Source organism: Hypanus sabinus, chromosome 3 (genome assembly GCF_030144855.1).
Source record: "Hypanus sabinus isolate sHypSab1 chromosome 3, sHypSab1.hap1, whole genome shotgun sequence".
NCBI lineage: Eukaryota > Metazoa > Chordata > Chondrichthyes > Myliobatiformes > Dasyatidae > Hypanus > Hypanus sabinus.
The window spans coordinates 188,593,324-188,617,023 of NC_082708.1; the positions used below are offsets into that span (position 1 = coordinate 188,593,324).

Genomic DNA, 23,700 nt, shown 5'->3' on the forward strand with positions numbered 1-23,700 from the left:
GTTGAGCCTAATGAATATCCTGCCACCAGGACAGTGAACTGTTTATCATTCACCTGCACTGCACATTACATGCATTTTGAATTACACCTTATTAACATACATGGTAATATTTTATGTGCTGTGTGTGATATACATATCGTGGTTGCACCATGGTCAGGAGGAATGATGTTTCATTTGGTTGTATATATATCTATAGTCAGTTAACAACAAACTTGAATTTGAACTTGAGGTGACAATAATAAGCCCTTCAGCAAATACCACATCCACTATTGCAGGGTCAAAGTCGAGTTTATTGTGTCTGCACAGATGCAATGAAAACCTTACTTGCAGTAGCATCACAGGCACAGAGACAGATTGGATAAATTAGCTTTATTTGTCACGTCTTCATTTAAATATCAAAATATACAGTGAATTGTGTCGTCTGTGTCAATGGCCAACACAGTCTGAGGACGTGCTGGGGGCAGCCGCCTTCTGCACCAACATAGCATGCCCACAACTTACCAACTAATCAGTGCATTTTTGGAATGTGGAAGGAAATCCATGTGGTCACAGGAAGTGCACAGAGACTGCAGTGGGTATTGAACCTCAATCTTTCAGCTGACATTGTAAAACATTACAGTAACTGCTATGAAACTGTGCAACCATATATGGCATCATATATGGCATCCTTCAGAGGAAAAACTGACTAATCATAAATTATATATAATTTTTTTTACAAGAAAGAACATAATTAGAACAAATCACAAACAAGAGAAAATCTGCAGATGCTGGAAATCCGAACAACACACACAAAATGCTGGAGGAACAGGCCAGGCAGCATCTATGGGAAAGAGTACAGTCAACTTTTTGGGCCAAAACCCTTTGGCAGGACTGAAGAAAAAATAGGAGTAGTGGATTTGAAAGGTGGAGGGAGGGGAGAGAGAGGTGGTAGGTGAAATTTGGAGGAGGGGGGGATGAAGTAAAGAGCTGGAAAGTTGATTGGTGAAAGAGACAGAAGGCCATGGAAAAAAAAAGTTGGGAGGGAGAGGAACACCAGAGGGAGGGGATGGGCGGGCAAGGAGAAAACATGAGAGAGGGAAGGGGGTGGGAAATGAAGGTAGAAGCAGTCTCCCAAATACATTGGGTCTCACCGATATACAGGAGGGCACACCGGGAGTACCAAACACAGTAAATGACCCCAACAGACTCAGAGTTGAAGTGTCACTTCACCTGAAAGGACTGTTTAGGGCCCTAAATGGTAGTGAGGGAGGAGGTGTAGAGGCAGGTGAAGTATTTTTTCCACTTGCAAGGATAAGTGCCAGGAGGGAGATCAGTGGGGTGGGATGAATGGACAAGGAGTGGGGTAGGGAGTGATTCCTGCAGAAAGCAGAAAGTGGGGGAGGGGGGGCAAGAGGGAAAGATGTGTTTGGTGGTGGGATCCAGTTGGAGGTGGAGGAAATTTCAGAGAATTATGTGCTGGACGTGGAGGCTGGTGGGGTGGTAGGTGAGGACAAGAGGAACCCTATCCCTGGTGAGATGTTGGGAGGATGGGATTAGAGCAGACATGTGTGAAATGGAAGAGATGTGGTTGAGGGCAGCGTTGATGATGGAGGAAGGGAAAGCCCTTTCTTTGAGAAAGGAGGACATCTCCTTAGATCTAGAATGAAAAACCTCATCTTGAGAGCAGTTGTGGTGGTGACAGAATAGAGAGAAAGGGATGGTGTTTTTACAAGTGGCAGGGCGGGACAAGGTATAGCCTAGGTAGCTGTGGGAGTCCGTTGGTTTATAATAAGGCATCAGTGGATAAGCTGTCTCCAGAAATAGAGACAATGAGATCAAGAAAGGGGAGGGAAGGGAAGTTTCAGAAATGGACCGGGTGAATCTGAGGGCCAGGTGGAAGTTGGCAAAGTGGATGAAATCAACAAGTTCACCCTGGTGCAGGAAGCAGCACCAATGCAATCGTCAGTGAGACGTAGGAAAAATATACCTCGTCCCACCCTGCTGCTTATAAAAATGCTTCGCCAAGCATCTACGCTCTGTCTGCCAGAACAAGCGGGATCTCCCAGTGGCCACCCATTTTAATTCCACTTCCAATATGCCCATTCATGGTCTCCTCCACTGTTGGGATAAGGCCACACTTGGGTTGGGGGAACAACACCTAACATTCCCTTTGGTAGTCTCCAACCTGATGGCATGAACATGATTTCTCAAACTTACAGTAATGCCTCCAACAGCCCCCCTCCCCACCGTTGACCATTTCCCATCCCCTGGTCCCTCTCTCTCATGTTATCTCCTTGCCTGCCCATCACCTCCCTCTAGTACTCCTCCACCCTACCCCCCCCACCATTTCTTCTTTCTTCCATGGCTTTCTGTCTTTCACCAATCAACTTCCCAGCCCTTTGCTTCATCCCACCCCTCCAGTTTTCACCTACCGCCTGGCATTTCTCTCTCCCCTGCCTCCACCTTTCAAATCTACTCCTCATCTTTTTTTTCTCTCTCCAGTCCTGCCGAAGGGTTTTGGCCCAAAATGTCGACTGTGCTTTTTCCCCATAGATGCTGCCTGGCCTGCTGAGCTCCTCCAGCATTTTGTGTGTGTTGCTCAATTAGAACAAAAATAAGGCTATCTCAGTGAGGTAATCATAGTGTTGTTAAACTGCATGATCATAGTTTTGCCAGTTGGTTCCAAAACCGATTGGCTGAACCTAGTGATGTGACACTTCAGGTTTCTGTACCTCCTACACCATGGGAGCGGTTAGAAGATGCCATAGCCAGACGGTGTGGATCTTAGAAGACCCCACTGTCCTCCCACAGATTACCATGGAGAGCATTCTAACTGATTGCATGACCGACTGATACACAGGGTCCACAATACAGGATCAGAAAGAACTGTAGAGAGTTGTAAACTCAGCCAATTCCACAACGGGCACCGGCCTCCCCAGCACTGAAGACAACTTCAAAAGGCAATGTCTCACAAAAGCAGCACCCATCTGTAAGGACCCTACCGCCCAGGATGTACACTCTTCTCATCGCTACCAACAAGGGGGAGGCACAGGAGCCTGAAGACACACACCCAATATTTTGGGAACAGCAACTTCCCCACTACCATCAGATTTCTGAATGGACAATAAACCCAAGTATACTACCTCACTATGTTTTTATACATTTCTTATTGTAATTTATAGTTTTTTTTAAAAAGTACTGCCGTCACAGAATAACACGTTTCACGACATCTGCCAGTGATATTACACTGGATGCTGATGGACATTGCCAGTGAAGGTCACCTGCTGCGGTCACTCATCGAAGTAGTCGATGTGAGCTCCGGACTTAAACTCATTCCTCGCCAGGATGTCCAGCAGCTTCCGGGCAGATTTCTGACAATCGACCAACTGCCCCTGCCGGTGCAGGGTCTCGAAGGTCTGGCGTAACTCCGGGTCCCTGGTCTCTCTCCGAGCTTGCTCCTGCATACCAGTGTCCAGGGGCCCTGCGTGAAATTTATTTATTTAGAGATAAAGTGTGGACTGGCCCCTCTAGACCCATCAACCCAACTATTTAACACTAGTCTAATCACAGGACAATTTACATTGACCTTTGAACCCACATGTCTCTGGAGCGTGGGAGGAAACTGGAGCACCCAGAGGAAACCTACGTGCTCACGGGAAAAACATACAGACACTGAACTTGAACTGCAAACTCCAAAGGCAATAGTGAGCTGTAATAGTGCCACCCTAACCGAGGGGCATCAGACTGAGCCTTGGGCCAACAAAAAAAAAGCATCTATCTTCCCATGGCACCCTTCAACAGAGAAAATTTACAAGGATGTTGTAAACTTGATAACTAGAGTTATAGAGAAAGGTTGAATAGGTTAGAATCTTACTTCCTGGAGCACAAGAGAATGAGAGGAGATTTGGTAGAAACATACAAAGTTATAAGGGGTATAAGTAGGGTAAATGCAAGCAGGCTTTTTCCCCCACTGAGGTTGGGTGAGACTAGAACTAAAGGTCATAGTTTAAGTGTGAAAAGGGGCAACTTGTTCAGACGGTATTGAGTGTGGAACGAGCTGCCAGCAGAAGTGGTGGTTGCAGGTTCAATTGCAGCATTTAAGAAGTTTGGGTAGGTTATATAGATGGGAGGGGTATGGAGGGCTATGGCCTAGGTGTGGGTCAATGGGATGAGGCAGGAAAACGGGTTTGTACAGACTAGATGGGCCAAAGGGCCCATTTCTGTACCGTAGTGCTCTATGCCTCTATTACATCCAACAGGTGGGGAAGCACTTCAAAAAGGGTGCTCACCGTTGCACTGTGGGAAAAGGAGAGCAGAGCAGGATGCCAGGATTGCATCGATATAAGGGCCCCACATGCCAATGTTGCTGCCGGGTACTCAAGGGGAATTAGTGATGTAGAGGCTTTGGTCAGGTCGGGACGAGTACCCACCATAGAGTAGGACACTGAGGGGTGATCTTTGAACAAAATCATGAGGGGCACAGATAGGGTAAAGGGGCATACAGTCTTTTCCACAGAATCAAGAACTTGAGGTTACAGGTTTAATGTGCGCCATAGAACACTACAGCACAAAAACAGACCCTTCAGCCCATCCTGTCTGTGCCAAGCCATCAATCTGCCTTGTCCCACTGACCTGCACCCACACTATAGCCCTCCATACCTCTCGCATCCACACGTATCCAAACTTTTCTTAAATGCTGAAATCGACCCCACGCCTGTCGGGACGGCCATTGTTGGGAGTGGACCAGCAGTGAGAGTGGGAGCATCAGGCTTTGACTCAAGAGGCTTCAACAAGATGTATGTGTATGTAGGCCTCCGTTAGTCTCAATAGACCATGGATTTGCACCTTGGAAAGTTACCAGGGCGCAGGCCTGGGCAGGGTTGTATGGAAGACCGGCAGTTGCCCAAGCTGCAGGCCTTCCCCTCTCCACACCACCGATGTTGTCCAAGGGAAGGGCTGAAGCCAAAGACACAGGTTAGAAGATTTGATCTTGGTTACCCATTGTACAGTACAGGCAAGATGGCAGATATGGCAGTGGAATGCTCCTCCCGTAGGATGTGGGAACTCATGGAACCTGATGGTCTACTTGATGACTACATCTGCAGGAAGTGTAGCCAACTCCAAAAGATCACATTAAGGAGCTGTAGCTGGACTTAAAATCATCTGGGATTTGATAGATGCGTCTTTTGAGCAGGTGGTTGCACCCAGAGTGCAGAATTCACAGAGTAGATGGGTGAACACCAGGAGAGGTACAGGGAGAAAGAAGTCAGTGAGGGGATAACCTGTCTGGGCAAGGCAGCAGCAGCCAGACCAAAAGCACTATGGTCGGCTCGGAACCTCAAGAAGGGTACTGTGAGGTCAAGTGAAGCAATAGTCATAGGGGACTCGATAGTTAGGGGGGACAGATAGGAGCTTCTGTAGCAGCAAAAGAGACTCCACGATGGTGTGTTGCTTCCCGGGTGCTGGGGCCCAGGATGTCTCTGAGCAGTTGCAGACTGTTCTTGAAGGGGAGGGTGAGCAGCTGGAGGTTGTGGTACATGTTGGTACCAATGACATAGGCAGGAGAGGGGTAGAGATCCCGCACAGCAAGTTCAGGGAGTTAAGAAGGAGACTGAAGAGCAGGACCTCTGAGGTGGTAATCTCTGGATTACACAACCTGGGGAAGGGCAGAACAGGAAGATAGCACAGATGAATGAATGTCCGAGGAGGTGGAGCAGGGGGCAGGGTTTCAAGTCCTTGGATCATTGGAACCTTTTCTGGGAAGGAGTGACCTATACAAGTGGAACGGGTTGCACCTGAACTGGAGGGGGACCAATATCCTGGGAGGGAGGTTTGCTAATGCTATTGGGGAGGGTTTGAACTAGATGTGAAGTGGGGTGGGAACCAAAGTGAAGAGGCAGACATGGGGCGGTTGGCACACAAGTAGAAACAGCTTGTAGGGAGATATGAGGAGAGATAAGCAGATGATAGAACAAAGATGCACGCAGCCAGATGGTTTGAGATGTGTCAATCAATACATGGAATTATGATGTCATGGCGGTTACAGAGGCTTGGATGCCTCAGGGGCAAGAATAGTTACTGAATGTGCTGGGCTTTAGATGCTTCCAAAGGGACAGGGAGGGAGGCAAAAGAGGTGGTGGAGTGGCATTGCTAATCAGGGATAGTATCACGGCTGCAGAAAAGGAGGAAGTCATGGAGAGATTATCTACTGAGTCATTGTTGGTAGAAGTCAGAAACAGGAAAGGGGCAATAACTCTACTGGGTGTTTTTTTTTATAGACCTCCCAATAGTGCCAGAGACATTGAGGAGTAGATGGGGAGGAAGATTCTGGAATGGTGCAATCATAATCGGGTTGATGTGATGGGGGATTTTAACTTTCCTAATATTGACTGACATCTCCTAGAACAAGGGCTTTAGATGGAGTGGAGTTTGTTAGGTGTGTTCAGGGAAGGTTTTCTGATGCAATATGAATACAAGAGGAGAGGTTGTACTTGATTTGGTATATGGAAATGAACCTGGTCAGGTGTCAGATCTCGTGGTGGGAGAGCATTTTGGAGGTAGTGACCACAACTCTATCTCCTCACCATAGCACTGGAGAGGGACAGGAGCAGAAAATTTGGGAAAACATTTAATTGGGGTAGGGAGAAATATGCTGCTATTAGGCAGGAACTTGGGAACATAAATTGGGAGCAGATGTTCTCAGGAAAATGCACAGCAGAAATGTGGCAAATGTTCAAGGAACATTTGCATGGCATTCTGCGTAGGTATACCTTATGTTCCACTGAGGCAGGGAAAGGATGGTAGGGTTAAAGAAAATGGTGTACAAAGCATGTAGAAAATCTAGCCAAGAAGAAAAGAAAACCTTATAAAAGGTTCAAGGAATGAGGTACTGTTAGAGCTCTAGAAAATTACAAAGATGTCAGGAAGGAGCTCAAGAATGAAATTAGGAGAGCCAGAAGGGGCCATGAGAAGGCCGTGGCAAGCAGGATTAAGGATGAGCCATGTGAGAACAGGACCAATCAGGTGCAATAGTGGAAACATGCATGTAGTTGGAGGAGTTAGCAGAGGTAATGAATACTTTGCTTCAGTATTCACCAGGGAAAAAAACTTTGGCAATTTTTGGGATGACTTACAGCAGATTGAAATGATTGAGTGTACAGACATTAATAAAGAGGATGTGCTAGAGCTTTTGAAAGGTATTATGTTAAATAAGTCACCAGGACCAAATGAGATATACCCCAGGCTACTGTGGAAGGCATGGGAGGAGATGCTGAACCTCTGGCGATGATCTTTGCATCATCGACAGGGATGAGAGAAGTACTAGACGATTGGAAGATTGCAAATGTTGTTTCCTTCAAGAAAGGGAGTAGAGATAACTCAGGAAATTATAGGCCAGTGAGTCTTACTTCAGTGGTGGGCAAGTTGTTGGAGAAGATCCTGAGAGGCAAGATTTTTGAGCATTTGGAGAGACATAATCTGATTAGGGATAGTCAGCATGGCTTTGTCAAGGGCAGGTCGTGCCTTATGAGCCTAATTGAATTTTTTGTGGAGGTAACAAAATACACTAATGAAGATAGAGCTATGGATGCAGTGTATATGGATTTCAGTAAGACATTTGATAAAGTTCCCCACGCAAGGCTCATTCAGAAAGTAATGAGGCATGGGATTCAAGGAGACCTTGCTTTGTGGATCCAGAATTGGCTTGCCCACAAAAGACAAAGGGTGGTCGTTGATGGTTCATATTCTGTATTGAGGACAGTGACCAGTGGTGTTCCACAGGGACACAGGGATCTGTTCTGGGACCACCCCCCCCCCCCCCCGACCCTTTGTGATTTTTATAAATGACCTGGATGAGGAAGTAGAAGGGTGGGTTAGTAAGTTTGCTGTTGACACAAAATTTAGGGGGGGTTGTGGATAATCTAGAGGGTTGTTAGAGGTTACAGCGGGACATTGATAGGATGCAGAACTGGAGTAGATTATACAGTCGGCACAACATTGTGGGCAGAAGGGCTTGTAAATGTGGTGTAGATTTCTGTTTCTACACCCACCACTTCCTCTCGCAGCTCATTCCACACTCTCACCACCTTAGTTCCCCCTAAAAATTTCACCTTTCACCCTTAGCCCATGACTTGTTGTCGTGGTCTCACCCAAAAGCAGTGGAAATAGTCCAGACACAAAATGCCGGTGGAACACAGCATCAGGACGGAGGGTCTCGGCCCGAAACGTCGACAGTGCTTCTCCCTATAGATGCTGCCTGGCCTGCTGTGTTCCACCAGCATTTTGTGTGTGTTGCTTGAATTTCCAGCATCTGTAGATTTCCTCCTGTTTGCGTAGAAATAGTCCATCTGCTTTTGCGAGGGAAAAGATTTAACAGAGACCAGAGGGGCAACTTTTCCCACACAAGAGCATAGTGAGTACATGGAATGAGCTGCCAGAGGAAGCAATTGAGGTAGGCACATTAACAATATTCCAAGAGTCCTTGGACACACACATGTATAGGAAACTTAAATGAAACAAGAGATTTTGCAGATGCTGGAAATCCAGAGCAACACATGCAAAATCACTGGAGGTACTCAGAAGGTCAGGCAGCATTAACGGAAAGGAATAAAGAGTCAACATTTTGGGCCGAGACCATTCATCAGGACTGGAAATGAAGGGGAAGATGCCGGAACAGAAGGTGAAAGGTGGAGCCAGGTGGGTGGGTGAGGGAGGAATGAAGTAAGAAGCAAGAAGCTGGGAGGTGATAGGTGGAAAAGGGCCGGCGAAGGAGGAATCTGATAGGACAGAACAGTAGACCATGGGCAAAAGTGTAAGAGGAGGGGCTAGGTGAGGAGAGGTAAGAGGCCAGAGTGGGGAATTGAAGAAGAGCGAAAGCTGAGTGGAATAAATGATCAGAAACCGGAGAAATTGATGTTCATCCGTCAGGTTAGAGGCTACCCAGATGGAATATGAGGTGTTGTTCCTCCATCCTGAGAACAGCATCACCCTGGCAACAGAGGAATACACAAGAAATGCTGGAGGAGTTCAGCAGGGAGACCGCATCTATGTAAAGGAATAAACAGTCGACATTTCAAGGTGATATACTGACTATTTATACCCCTCTATAGATGCTGCCTGACTTACTGAGTTCCCTCAGCATTTCATGAATGTTGACACAGGTACATTAACCAACTTAGAAGACATTTGGACAGGAAAGGTTTAGAGGGACAATCTGAGATGGGCATATTGGTCAGCACAGATGAGTGGGGTCAAAGGGCCTCTTTCCTCGCTGTGTTACACTATGATTCTAGATAAGTGTTCCTGGAGGTGAATCCTCGATGCACTACCTGGGGCATAATTAAGCACCCTCACGTCGGGCTCCTCGGCTGCAAGGACACTGAACACCATCTCCCGAGCTGCCTTCCCTGCGCAGTACAGCGACCACGATTTGAAGGGCTGGATGGCGCAGAGTGAGCTGATGTTAATCACTGTGCGGTGGAAGTTCTCCCGTCTGGGGAAGGCCTTGAGCAGTAAGGCGGTGAGGCATGTGGCAGAGGTGAAGTTGAGGTCCATGTAACTGGAGACCTCAGCAGGCTTGGTAAAATCCACAACAAACTTCGAGATGTCGCCCAGAGAGCCTGAAGAGAAAGCAAAGGAACACTACCATGAGCTCAAAGCTCCAACCTTCACTAAACTCAGTCCAAGAGGCAGAGCGGGATTGAAAAGTGGCAGATGAAGTTAAAGTGTGAAATGACTATCTTTGGAAAGTCAAATACAGTGTTAATGGCAGTGTGGAGGAACAGAGGGATGGATCTCTCAAAGTTCCCAGGAAAATTGATAGGGTGGTTAAGGTGGCATATGATGTGTTGGCCTTCAATAGTCAGGGAATCGAGTTCAAGAGCTGAAAGGTAAAATCCTGGTTAGATCACATTTGGAATATTGTGTTCAGTTCTGGTCACCTCATTACAGGAAGGATGTGGAAGCTTTAAAGAGAGTGCAGAGGCCAGGAGTGTAATGGAATACTCGCCACTCGCTTGGATGAGTGCAGCTCCATCAACAGTCAAGAAGCTCGACACCATCCAGTACAAGGCAGCCCACTTGATTGGTACCCCTTCCACAAGCAGCCAATCCTTCCACCATCGATGGACAGTTGCAGTAGTGTGTACTATCTACAAGATGCACTGCACATCACACCAAAGTTCCTAAGGCAGCACCTTCCAGATACACAACCACTACCGTCTGGAAGGACGAGAACAGCAGATACCTGGGAATTTGGAAATCCCCGTCCAAGTCGCTCACCATCCTGAACTGGAATCATATCACCATTCCTTCATTGTCACTGGGTCAACATCATGGAATTCCCTAATAGCACTGTGGGTCTGTGGGTATACTCACACCGCAGGGACTGCAAAGTTTCAAGAAGGCAGCTCATCACCACCTTCTCAAAGGCAACTAGGGATGGGCAATAAATGCTGGTTGAGCTGGTGATGCCCACATCCCATAAATGAATAAATAAAAGAAAGTTTGGTTAAGCGAACTAAGGTTTTTCTCTTTGGAGTGAATGAGGATGGGCGATGACTTGATTGAGGTACACAAGATGGTAAGAGGGAGACAGTCAGAGACTTTTTCCCCAGTACAAGGGGGAATAATTTTAAGGTGATTTGAGGAAAGTATAGGGAGGATACCAGAGGTAGGTTATTTTACAGACTGGTGGGTGCATGGGAACTGCAACCAGGGGTGGTGATAGAGACAGAGACACTAGGGAATCTCTCAGATAGGCACATGGATAATAATAACATTATTCCCTCAGGAAATGAATGTCAGAGTTGTATATGGTGACAGAATTAAACAAAGGTATGCCCTTTGTCCTCCTCTTAAACCAAGTTTTCACTCAAACCCTTATCTTTTGGCTTCGAGGTTATTTTCACTGTGGTCTAGATCAAAGAGCATTATTGAGTCATTTCACTGAGTCCATGCTGATCATCAAGCACGCCTTTACACCAATCTGACCGGTTGCATCTTAGTCTGGAGGCAGAGTTACAATGTCGCTCAATGGCGACTCCTTCGTGTTCACCTAGGAAAATAGTTTAATTTCTACCTTTGATGTCCCTCTTTTTCCTTTCCAAGGTGGATGGGGTCCTGTTGAAGACCCTGAGCTGGAGTTACACTCACACTGCAGTTCTCTGCAGTGGTGGGACCCACTCCCAGGGGCTCACAACCAGCTGCTTTTCGGTATCCCAAGGACACAGCAGCTTTGGGGTTCTGAGGTTTTGCGGCCCTGTGGACAGGCCAATTCCAAGCCAGGGCCTGCAACTGAAGCATTGTAGGAGAAAACGGAACATTGGGAGCAGCGGAGCGGCTGTTGGAGGCAGTGCACTCGGCCACTCGCAAACTCTTTCTCACTCTCACCTGTTCTCCAGGTGCAGAACTCAGGGGCAGAAAAGTGGCATGACAGACATTTAACACCGTAAGTCAGTGTGTTGTTTTGTTATGTCTCCCCTCTCGCTGTGAAAAGGGACACCCCTTTCTCCCTTTATTAGGGAGAGAGAGAAAGAGCCTGTGGCATGGCAAATTGTCACGTGAACGATTGATGGTCTTTATCGGGTGCTTTGTTAGTGCATGATTGACGTGTGGAGGGCGCTGATGCTTTTTTGCAGAAGTGGGTGGGGTGGAGGAGGGTTGATGCTTTGCTGCCTCCTGTGTGTGTGTGGGGGGGGGGGGGGGGGAGAGGCTTTGGGTATTTAACTGTCATTCATTCTTTGGGACACTCTTCTGTTTTCATGGATGTCTGAAAAGAACAAGAATTTCAGGATGCATATTGCATACAGTCCTCTGATATGAAATGGGACTTCTGAACTATCGGTACAGCAATTCAAATCTGCTGGAAGGCAAGAACCTGCAGTGAATTCAGCCCATTACATAACAAGCACGTCCCTCCCCACCACCTACAGGAGGAGCTGCGTCAAGGCGGCAACTTCCATCATCGATGACCCCCCCCCACCATCCAGACCTCGCCACCTTCTCACAGCTACCGAGGTACAGCAGCCTGAAGTCCCACACCACCAGGTTCTTGAACCAACACGAGTCACTCCCACAGACCACTAGAACCCACTGTGGCATTCTATGACCTGCTGCTTTCCTCCAGCAGTAGGCTCATGGCTTGTTCCAGAGGAACAAGGGGAAAGGGGAAAAGTTTGAAAGGTGATGTGTGGTGAGGGCATTTGAGAGGCTATTAACCAGATACACGACTACATAGGAAGGATAAGGATCGTGGGCGGACAGAAGGGAATTGATTTAATTTGGCACAATGGGCAACCTGTAGGAAGAATATAGACCAAGAGGTTGGGGATGGAATTGTTGACATCTGGAGCATAGAAAAGGCAAATGGAGTTTAATCCAGCCAATGTGAACCATGCAGATCTAATGTAGAGACAGTGGAGTATTAATGGCGAGACCCTTAATGTTGTTGATGAGCAGAGGGATCTTCGAGCGAGTCCAAGGTCACAGCTCCCTGAAAGTGGCAACACAGGTTTGTAGGGTGGTTAAGAAAGCACATGGAATGCCTGCCTTTATTAGTCGAGGCATTGAGTGAAAAGTCAGGAGGTTATGCTGCAGCTTTATAAAACTCTAGTTAGGCCGCATCTGGAGTAATGCATACAGTTCTGGTCGCTCCATTATAGGAAGGATGTCGAGGCTTTGGAGAGGGTGCAGAGAGATTCACCAGGGTGTTGCCTGGTTCAGAGAGCAGGTGTTATAATGGGAGATTGGACAAACCTGGGTTTTCTTCTCCGGAGTGGCAGAGGCTGAGGGGAGATCGGACAGAGGTTTATCAGATTATGAGAGGCACAGATAGACAGACAATATCTTTCGCACGAGGCTGAACTGTCTAATACCAGAGGGCAAGCATTTAAGATGAGAGGGGGTAATTTCAAAAGGAGTAGTGGGGTGATAGATACATTATAGAGAGGTACAGCACAGAAAGGCCCTTTGGGCCATCTAGTCCATGCCAAAACCATTTTAAGTTGCCTACTCCCATTGACCTGTACCTGTATCCTTGTATTCTGTCTAGGGCTGAGGCCCTCTAGTCCTGGACACTCCCACTATCCCACTATGTGAAACATTCCCTCCACATCATTTCTCTCCATGTCTTTTAATATCCCATAGTTTTCAATGAGATCCTCCTTCATTCTTCTAAATTCCAGCGAGTACAGGCCCTAAGCCATCAAGTGCTCTTCATATGTTAACCCTTTCATCCTGACATCATCCTGTAAGCTTATATACTTAACATATAAAACAAAAGTCCCCCAACAGATGGGCCATCTGCACAATGCTACTTCCCAACAATAAGGGTCCATAACAAGAGTATGAGCCACATCTCAGAATAAGAATTGAATCCCATTAGCTGAGGATACACAGAAGTGAAACAGATACTATGAACATGCCATCTTACTTGTATTCACTATTGGGTAGATGAACAGAAGCCTGAAGTCACACACCACCAGCTTCAACAACTTCTTTCCTTCAACCATTTGCTTCTTGAAGCAATTGGCACAAAATGGTGCGGACAGGGATGCTGCCTGTGACAGAGAGGCATTGGTGCTTGAAGGAGGCGCGCGGGTTAACAGCTAGGAACATTTAAGAATCATTTAGATAGGCACGTCAGCACAACACTGGACCGAAGGGCCGGTACCTGTTAACACTGGGGGAACACACACAGTGCTGAAGGAACTTAGCAGGTCAGGCAGCATCTGAGGAGTTGGGGTGGGTGGGGAGGAACTGTTGACATCTCAGGTCAAGACTACAGTCCTGCTGCAGTGCATCAACCCAACACCCCCACCCTCACCCTCACCCTCACCCCGCCCGATATCGCTCAACTCACTGAGTTCCTCCAGCAGATTGTCTTTTGCTTCAGATTCCAGAAATTCTTGCATTCCCCTAATATAATTTGGCATCTTTGTTTGGTGCAGGCAACAGTGGGCCAAAGGGCAAGTAACCATACTGCCCCATTCCATTTACTCAATAGTTCAAAGTACATACATATATCACTGAGATTCACTTTCCTGCAGATATTCACAGTAAATAAACACAACAGAATTCATATAAAAAATAATATAAATGAACAAATAAATAATATTGAGAACACAAATTGTAGAGTTCTTGAAAGTGAGTCCATAGGTTTTGCTATCAGTTCAGTGATGGGGAAGTGAAGTTATCCTATTGATTCAGGAGCCTGATGGCTGAGGGGTAATAACTGTTCCTGAACCTGGTGGTGTGGGACCTGATGGCTGAGGGGTAATAACTGTTCCTGAACCTGGTGGTGTGGGACCTGATGGCTGAGGGGTAATAACTGTTCCTGAACCTGGTGGTGTGGGACCTGATGGCTGAGGGGTAATAACTGTTCCTGAACCTGGTGGTGTGGGACCTGATGGCTGAGGGGTAATAACTGTTCCTGAACCTGGTGGTGTGGGACCTGATGGCTGAGGGGTAATAACAGTTCCTGAACCTGGTGGTGTGGAACCTGATGGTTGAGGGGTAATAACTGTTCCTGAACCTGGTGGTGTGGGTCCTGAGACTCCTGTACCTTCTTCTTGATGGCAGCAGCAAGGAGAGCACAGTCTGAGTGCTGGGGGTCCTTGCTGATGGATGCAGCTTTCCTGCAACAAAGCTCCTTGTAGATGTGCTCAATGGTGGGGAGAGCTTTCACTGTGATGGACTGGGCCGTATCCAGCAGAGACCCCGACAGTCAAACAGTACAGCAGTACAGAGAGACAAGAGATTCTGCAGATGCTGGAAATCTGAAGCAACACACATCTAACGCTGGAGGAACTCAGCAGGTCAGCCTATGGCAGATGTATCACAGATGCTGCCTGACCTGCCAAGTGCCTCCAGTATTGTATCTGTATTGAAACATCAGAGCAAAACAGGCCTTTCCCCTCCCCACCTAAGAGAGACCAGAACCATGGGGCATAGCTTTAAAATTTGCAGGAGTAGAAATAGGATACTGATGAGGAGAAACTGCTTTCCCCAGAGAGTAGTGAATTTGTGGAATTCTCTGCCCAGGGAAGCAGTAAAGGCTACCTCATTAAATATTAAGACACACGTAGACAGATTTTTACATAGCAGGGGAATTAAAGTTTATGGGGAAAAGGTGGTGGTGAGCCCATGGCCAGAGTACCCACGATCGTATTGAATGGTGGAGCAGGCTCCTTAGACACAGAACAGGACTGACCCTCTGGCCCACAATGTTGAGCTGCCCTTTTAACCTCTCTAAAATCAATACTACCCTTCCTTGCCACATAACCCTCCAAGACTCTCTTAAATGTTCCTAGTGTGTGTAAAAAAACAACTTACCTCTGATATCCCCCCTACATTTTTCTCCAATCACCTTGAAATTGTGCCCCCATGTATTAGCCATTCCCACCCGGGGGAAAAATGTCTCCGGCTGTCCACTCTATCTATGCCTCTCATCATCTTGTACACCTTTATAAAGTCACCTCTTAGCCTCTTTCACTACAAAGAGAAAATCCCTAGCTCACTCATCCTATCGTCTTAAAACATGCTCTATTCCAGGCAGCTCCTAGTAAACCTCCTCTGCACCCTCTCGAAAGCTTTCGCATGCTTCCTATAGTGAGGCAAACGGAACTGAGCACAACAGAGTGTGGTCTAATTATAGAGTTGCAACATTACCATGTGGCTCTTGAACTCAATGTAACTCTTATGAAAATTCAACATATCATCCCAACTCCTGTACTCATACATTGATTTATGAAGACAAGTGTGCCAAAAGCTTTCTTTACAACCCTATCTACCTGTAACACATCTACAAGGATCTGTATTTCCAGCTCCTTCTGTTCTACGGTACACCCCAGTGCCCTACAGTTCATTGTCTAAAGTCCTACCCTGGTTTGCCCTCTCAAAATGCTATGTTTTTTGGAACTTAGAACAGGACAGCATAGGAACAAGCCCTTTTAGCTCACAATGTTGTACTGATCCAATTAAATTAGTAATCAAATGGCCAACTAAATTAATCTCTTCTGCCTGTCCAATGTCCATATCCTTCAATTTTCCTCTCATTCATGTGTCTAGCTGAAGAAGGTCTTGACCCAAAACACCGACTGTTTATTCCCATCCATAGATGCTGCCCGACCTGCCGTGTGTATTGGTCTAGATTTCCAGCATCTGCAGTACTGTACCTCACATCCATGAGCCCATCTCCTAAAGGTCCCTGCGACATACACAAAATGCTGGACGAACTACAGAAATAAGTACAGTCGGTATTTCAGGCCAAGACCCTTCATCGGGACCAGAGAATAAAAGATGAGGAGTTGGAGTAAGAAGGTTGGGGGGGGGGGGGGGGAAGAGGAAGAAACACAAGGTGATGGGTGAAACCAATTGGGGGAAGGGTGAAGTAAAGAGCTGGGAAGTTGATTGGTGAAAGAAATATAGGGCTGGAGAAGGGGGAATCTGATAGGAGAGGATAGAAGGCCGTGTGAGAAAGAAAAGGGGAAGGGGCACCAGTGGGAGGTGATGGGCAGGTAAGGAGATAAACTGGGAGAGGGGAATGGGGAATGGTGAAGGGGGAGGCATTACTAGAAGTTCAAGAAATCTTTTGCTTGTGTCTTAAAAGTCCATGTTTCTGCCTTCAACTGCCCCAGGGCAGAGCATTCCAGCCTCTGTGTAAAACCCCGTGTAAAAAAAAACTTGCCCCTCACATCTCCTCCGAAATTACCCTTCTCGCCTTAAATGTATGACCTCTGGTATCGGACATTGGGGGGGACGACATGTTTATGGTTATACTCACCCATCTACGCTGATCTCATTTCCCACCATTTTTGCAGCACAATGCAATTTCTCTACCGCTATTTTAGGCAGGAAAGAGTGTAGTGGTGTTGTATATCCCCAGCCCGGCCAGCGCATCGCCCTCACCCGCGTTGTTGACCAGCAGCAGCCGGTCCGGAGCTCCATCCGCCTCCCGGGCCTCGCTCGCCGCTCTCAGGACTCTCTGGAGCCCCGGCTCCTCGCTCAGGTCCGCCTCCACACGGCTCAGCCGCAGCCCGGCCCCCGCCGCCTCGCTCTCCAGCTCCCGCAGCGCGTCCCCGGACCTGGCCACCAACACCAGGCGGGAGTCGGGCTGCAGGCTGCGGGACAGCGCCAGAGCCAGCGCCCGGCCCAGACCCCGGGACGCCCCGGTGACGATGCACAAGCACCGGCCCGGCAGCCGCGGAAAGTCAGCCATACTCGGCAATCCCTCCCCTTCTTCTGCATCAGATGCTCTTGCATAATAACAAACGAATCCACTTCTGTAGCGTCACCCTCCTACCAACAGCTCTCCTTTGAAGTGAGAGGGGATCAGAATGCTTCTGACCTTTTATAGCGGTTGGCAGTCCCTCTGCACTGGAATTACTTACAAACTCTAGGGCTTTTGGGGGCTAATTTAGTTTTAATTTGAAAAAGAAGTAGTAAGGATTTTTCCCCCGGAAAAATAAACCCTTCCTACTTCTCTTTCAAATGAAGGCTAAATTATCCCCAAAACCCTATAGATTGTAAGTAACGATCTAACTGTGAATTAATTGATTCTCCCATAATTTAACAAAGTTTTAAAATAAAATCTATCAACTCACAGAGTATAACGAAGCCTGCATTTAATTTTTTTTTTCGAACTTGTGTGCTTCACACTGCAATCGAATGTGTTCAATTGCTTCATAATGATATAAAAACCTACACAACCCAGGGTGATGTTTTCCAGCAAGACAGAAGGAATAAATATGCCGAAGTCTAAGCCGTGTCAATATAACTCCTCCCCTTCTTGCCTTACCCCCTTCTCCCATAAACTCAACAGTTTTATGTATTCTGTAAAGGTGTCTCTCCTCATGCCCATTATCCCACAAATCTTGCCAGAACCCCCTAAATCTTAGCCAGACCAACCCCTTAGCTTCTGATTCGCTAAGTGCGAGGTGTATATCCATTGCCAAACTTTTAACAACTTTCGTGGCTAAACAATCACCCTCAACACCTCTAGGTGCAGGGACCCATTAGAAAAGGACATGTTAGACGAATACTTTGAATGTGAAATAATGTTTGATGAGCTTCCAACAGTAAAGGGGATCAGAATAAGAATTATAATCGGGTTTAATATCACTGATATATATTGTGAAATTTGGGGTTTTCATGCAGCAGTACAATACAATACATTAAAAAGCTATAGATTACATATAAGCATACTGAGTCTGTGTCTCCAGGCTCAAAGTTCAATACATTTGTTTTTAAAATATGTATACAAAATACAACTTTGAAATTTAGACCATAATTATGCCATTTGGCCCGTCAAGCCTGCTCCACCATTTGATCTATTTTGGCTGATCTATTTCCCTCTCAACCCCAATTCTCCAGCCTTCTCCCTTTCTTGCCCTGACCTATCAAGAATCTTTCAACCTCCACTTTAAATACAGTCAATAACTAGGCCTCCACAGCCAGCTGTGGCAATAACTTCTAGATTCACCACCCCCAGCCAAAGAAGTTCCTGCACATCTCCACTCTAAACGGACGTCCCTTTATTCTGTGTCTTCTGGTCCAGGGCCCACCCACTATGGGGAACATCCTCTCCTCAATCACTCTAGGCCTTTCAACATTCAATAGGTTTCACTGAAATCCCACTAAATTCCAGCAAGTACAGGCCCAGAACCATCAAATGCCCCTCAGATGATAACTCTTTCAATCCCAGAATCATTTTTGTGAATCATTTCAATCCTGAGGAAGGGTCTCGGCCTGAAACCTTGACCACTTACTCTTTTCCATAGATGCTGCCTGACCTGCTGAGTTTCTTCAGCATTTTGTGTGTGTTGCTTGGATTTCCAGCACCTGCAGATCTTCTCTCGTTTCTGATCATTTTTGTGAACCCCTCTGAACCCTCTCCAATGCCAGCACACTCTTTCTTAGATAAGGGGCCCAAAACTGCTCGCAGTACTCCAAGTGAGTTCTCACCAGTGACTTCAAAAGCCTTAGCATTACATCCTTGATCTAAAATTCTACTCCCTTTGAAATAAATGCTAACATTGCATATGCCTTCTTCACCACTAACTCAACATATAACATATAACCATATAATAATTACAGCACGGAAACAGGCCATCTTGGCCCTTCTAGTCTGTGCTGAACACTTACTCTCACCTAGTCCCACCGACCTGCACTCAGCCCATAACCCTCCATTTTTTAAATGACAAAATCGAACCTGCCTCTACCACTTCTACTGGAAGCTCATTCCACACAGCTACCACTCTCTGAGTAAAAAATTTCCCCCTCGTGTTACCCCTAAACTATTGCCCCTTAACTCTCAACTCATGTCCTCTTCTTTGAATCTCCCCTACTCTCAATGGAAAAAGCCTATCCACGTCAACTCTATCTATCCCCTCATAAACTTAAATACCTCTATCAAGTCCCCCCTCAACATTCTACGCTTCAAAGAATAAAGACCTAACTTACCTTTCTCTGTAACTTAGGTGCTGAAACCCAGGTATCATTCTAGTAAATCTTCTCTGTACTCTCTATTCTGTTGAAATCTTTCCTATAATTTAGTGACCAGAGCTATACATAATACTCCAAATTTGTCCTCACCAATGCCTTGTACAATTTTAACATTACATCCCAACTCCTATACTCAATGATCTAATTTATAAAGGCCAGCATGCCAAAAGCTTTCTTCACCACCCTATCCACATGAGATTCCACCTTCAGGGAACTATGCACCAATATTCCTAGATCACTCGGTTCTACTGCATTCTTCAATGTCCTACCATTTACCATGTATGTCCTATTTTGATTAGTTCTACCAAAATGTAGCACCTCACACTTATCAGCATTAAACTCTATCTGCCATCTTTCAGCCCACTCTTCTAACTGGCCTAAATCCTTCTGCAAGCTTTGAAAAGCTACTTCATTATCCACAATGCCACCTGCCTTAGTATCATCTGCATGCTTACTAATCCAATTTACCACCCCATCATCCAGATCATTAATGTATATGACAAACAGCATTGGACCCAGTACAGATCACTGAGGCACATGCAAGTTAACATGCAAGTTAACTTTTAGTGAATCCTGCATGAGGATTCCAAGATCCCTTTGCTCCTTGGATTTTTGAATTTTCTTTCCATTTAGAAAATAGTCTATGTTTTTATTCCTTCTACCAAAGTGAATGACCTTACACTTCCTAATACTATATTCCATCTATCACTTCTTTGCCTATTCTCCTAATCTGTCTAAGTACTTCTGCAGCCCCTTTCGTTCTCAAACCTGCCCCTTCACTTATCTTTGTATTGTCCACAAACTTGGCCACAAACCCATTAATTCCATTATCCAAAACATTGACATACAATGTAGAAAGGAATGGTCCCAAAACTGACCCCTGTGGAACACCACTAGCCACCAGCAGCCAGTCAGAAAAGGCTCCCTTTATACCCACTCTTTGCCTCCTGCCAATCAGTCAATTCTCTATCCATGCTAGTACATTTCCTGTAAGACCACAGATGCTTATCTTCATCAGCAGCCTCATGTTTGGCGCCTTGTCAAAGGCTTTTGAAAACCCAATTTTACAGCATCCACTAATTTTCCTTTGTCTATCCTGCTTGTTATTTCCTCAAAAAAATTTAACAGATTTGTCAGACAAGACTTTCCCTTCTGGAAACCATCCCGACTTTGACCCATTTTATCATGTGTCTCCAAGTACCCTGAAACCTAATCCTTAACAATCAACTCCAACATCTTCCAAACCACTGAGGTCAGGTTATTTGGTCTATAATTCCTTTCTTCTGCGCCCCTCCCTTCTTGAATAGTGGAAGGACATTTTCAATTTTCTAGTCCTCCAGAACCATGCCAGAGTCCAGTGATTCTTGAAAGGTCATTACTAGTGTCTCCACAACATCTTCAGCTAGCTCTTTCAGAACCCATGGGTGTAATCCAGTTGATCCAAGTGATTTATCTGCCTTCAGGTCTTTCAGCTTCCCAAGCACCTAGTAATAGCAACTGCATTCACTTCTGCCCCCTAACTCTCTCAAACATCCGGCATTCTGATAGTGTCTTCCAAAGTGATCCAAAATACTTATTTGGTTTGTGGTCCATTTCTTTGTACCCCATCATTTTCCAGTGATCTGAAATCTACTCTCGCTTCTCTTTACTCTTTTTATATCTGAAAAATCTTTTGGTATCCTCCTTGATATTATTGGTTAGCTTACCTTCATATTTCATCTTTTCCCCCTTATGATTTTTTTGGTTGCCTTTTGTTGGTTTTTAAAAGCTTCCCAGTTATCTAACCCCACTAATTTAGCTCTATTATATGACTATCTTAGGCTTTCCTTGTCAGCCATGGTAATGCAATCCTGCCTCTAAAATACTTTTTCAGATGTTTCTATCCTGCACCTTCTGAACTGTTTCCAGAAAATTCAAAGCCATTGCTGCTTTGCCATCATTCCTGCTAGTGTTCCCTTCCAATTAACTTCAGCCAGCTCCTCTCTTCTGCCTCTATAACTCCCTTTACTCCACTGTAATATTGTTACTGACTTTTGTTTCGCCCACTCAAATTGCAGGATGATTGCTAGCATATTATGATCACTGCCTCCTAAGGGCTCCTTTACCTTAAACACCTTAATCAAATCTGGTTCAGTGCACAACAGCTAATCCGGAATAGATGACCCCCTAGTGGGCTGAATCACAAGCTGCTCTAAAAATTCCCTCTCTTGGGATTCAGCACCAACTTGATTTTTCCAATCTATCTGCATATTGAAATTCCACGATGACCATCGTAACATTGCCCTTTTGATGTGCATTTTCTTCTTCCTGTTGTAATTTGTAGCCCACATCCTGGCTATTGTTTAGGAGATTTGTCCTACCTTATAGGCAGCCACAAAACAAAGAAACCTAATAGAACCCATACCTCCTCCTTGATGGTAGCAATGAGAAGAGGGCATGTCCTGTGCTATGGGGGTACTCTGCAGTGGTCTGTCCACAGGATTGCAAGGTTGAAAACTCAGCCAGCCCCATTGTGGGCACTAGCTTCCCCAGCATCGAGGACACCTTTAAAAAATTGATACTCAAAGAGGTGGCACCAGTCATTAATATTAGTACAGTCTTTGACAAATGTGAGGACCACAGAGAACAAGCTAATATGCTGGAACATGTCAACATTAAGAAAGAGGACGTGACGCAATCTTTGAAAAAGGTTAGAGGAAGTATGTCCCCGGGGTGGAAGGGATATACCCCAGGTTACTGCAGGAAGCAAAGGGAGAGATTGCTGCTGCTTTGGGATGATCCTTGCTTCCTCACTGGCCACAGGAGTAGTACCAGAAGACTGGTGGGTGGCAGGAAAGGTAATACAGAGAACCCTGAGAATTATACACCAGTGTGTCTTACTTCAGTGCTGGGCAAACTAATGGAGAGGATTCTTAGAGATGGGATTTGTGAGCACTCCGATGATGGATAGTCAGCACGGCTTTGCGAGGAGCTTCAGGACCCTGATTGAATTGTGACAAAGCACACTGATGAAGGTAGAGTACTGGATGTGGTGTATGTGGATTTCAGTCAGGCGTTTGTTAAAATTCCCCATTGGAGGGGAATATCAGGAGGCATGGGATCCAGGGAAACCTGGCTGTGTGGATACAGACCTGGCCTGTCCACAGAAGGCAGAGGGTGTTGTAGGTTGAGAGAATTCTGTCTGGAGGACGGTGACCAGAGGGGTTATGCAGGAATCTGTTCTGGGGTCCCTGCTCTTTATAACGATTATAAATAACTTGGATTTGGAAGTGGAAGATCGGTTAGTCGGTCTGCAGGTGACACAAAGGATGGTGGAGTTTTGGATAGTGTAGAAGGCTATGGGAGGATGCAGCAGGATGTTGATGGGCTGAGAAGTTATAAATGGAAAAGTGTGAAGTGATTCACTTTGGAAGGTCAATCTTGAATGGTAAGATCCTTAGCAGTGTGAAGGAACAGAAGGACCTCGGGATCTATGTCTGTCCATACATTTCTCAAAGGTGCCATGCAAGTCGATGTTTTTGGGCTGAGACCCTTCATCAGAATTCAAAAGGCAAGTGGCAGAGAGGTGCATAGAACAATGGAGAGGTGGTGGGCAGGAACAGGCAAAAGGCAAGTGGCAGAGAGGTGCATAGATCAATGGAGAGGTGGTGGGCAGGAACAGGCAAAAGGCAAGTGGCAGAGAGGTGCATAGAACAATGGAGAGGTGGTGGGCAGGAACAGGCAAAAGGCAAGTGGCAGAGAGGTGCATAGATCAATGGAGAGGTGGTGGGCAGGAACAGGCAAAAGGCAAGTGGCAGAGAGGTGCATAGATCAATGGAGAGGTGGTGGGCAGGAACAGGCAAAAGGCAAGTGGCAGAGAGGTGCATAGAACAATGGAGAGGTGGTGGGCAGGAACAGGCAAAAGGCAAGTGGCAGAGAGGTGCATAGATCAATGGAGAGGTGGTGGGCAGGAACAGGCAAAAGGCAAGTGGCAGAGAGGTGCATAGAACAATGGAGAGGTGGTGGGCAGGAACAGGCAAAAGGCAAGTGGCAGAGAGGTGCATAGATCAATGGAGAGGTGGTGGGCAGGAACAGGCAAAAGGCAAGTGGCAGAGAGGTGCATAGATCAATGGAGAGGTGGTGGGCAGGAACAGGCAAAAGGCAAGTGGCAGAGAGGTGCATAGATCAATGGAGAGGTGGTGGGCAGGAACAGGCAAAAGGCAAGTGGCAGAGAGGTGCATA

General features: G+C 46.3%; 1 protein-coding gene across 1 annotated transcript; it reads right to left on the minus strand.

The window, feature by feature from the left end:
- Positions 1-350: 350 nt before the first annotated feature.
- Positions 351-17,233, minus strand: LOC132391974 (sepiapterin reductase-like). The gene is made up of 3 exons (XM_059965833.1): positions 16,885-17,233; positions 9,306-9,596; positions 351-3,460 (listed from the first exon to the last, which is right to left on the minus strand). The coding sequence occupies exons 1-3, from the start codon at positions 17,192-17,194 to the stop codon at positions 3,270-3,272; spliced, it is 792 nt and encodes a 263-aa protein (XP_059821816.1). The 5' UTR covers positions 17,195-17,233; the 3' UTR covers positions 351-3,269.
- Between the last annotated feature and the right edge of the window lie 6,467 nt (positions 17,234-23,700).

Coding starts and splice junctions, on each gene's coding strand:
- LOC132391974 (XM_059965833.1), bottom strand. CDS start 17,194: ATGGCTGACTTTCCGCGGCTGCCGGGCCGGTGCTTGTGCATCGTCACC. Junction 9,597..16,884: donor GCTGCTGGTCAACAACGCGG/GTGAGGGCGATG, acceptor CTTTCTCTTCAG/GCTCTCTGGGCGACATCTCG. Junction 3,461..9,305: donor GGTGCTTAATTATGCCCCAG/GTAGTGCATCGA, acceptor AATTTCACGCAG/GGCCCCTGGACACTGGTATG.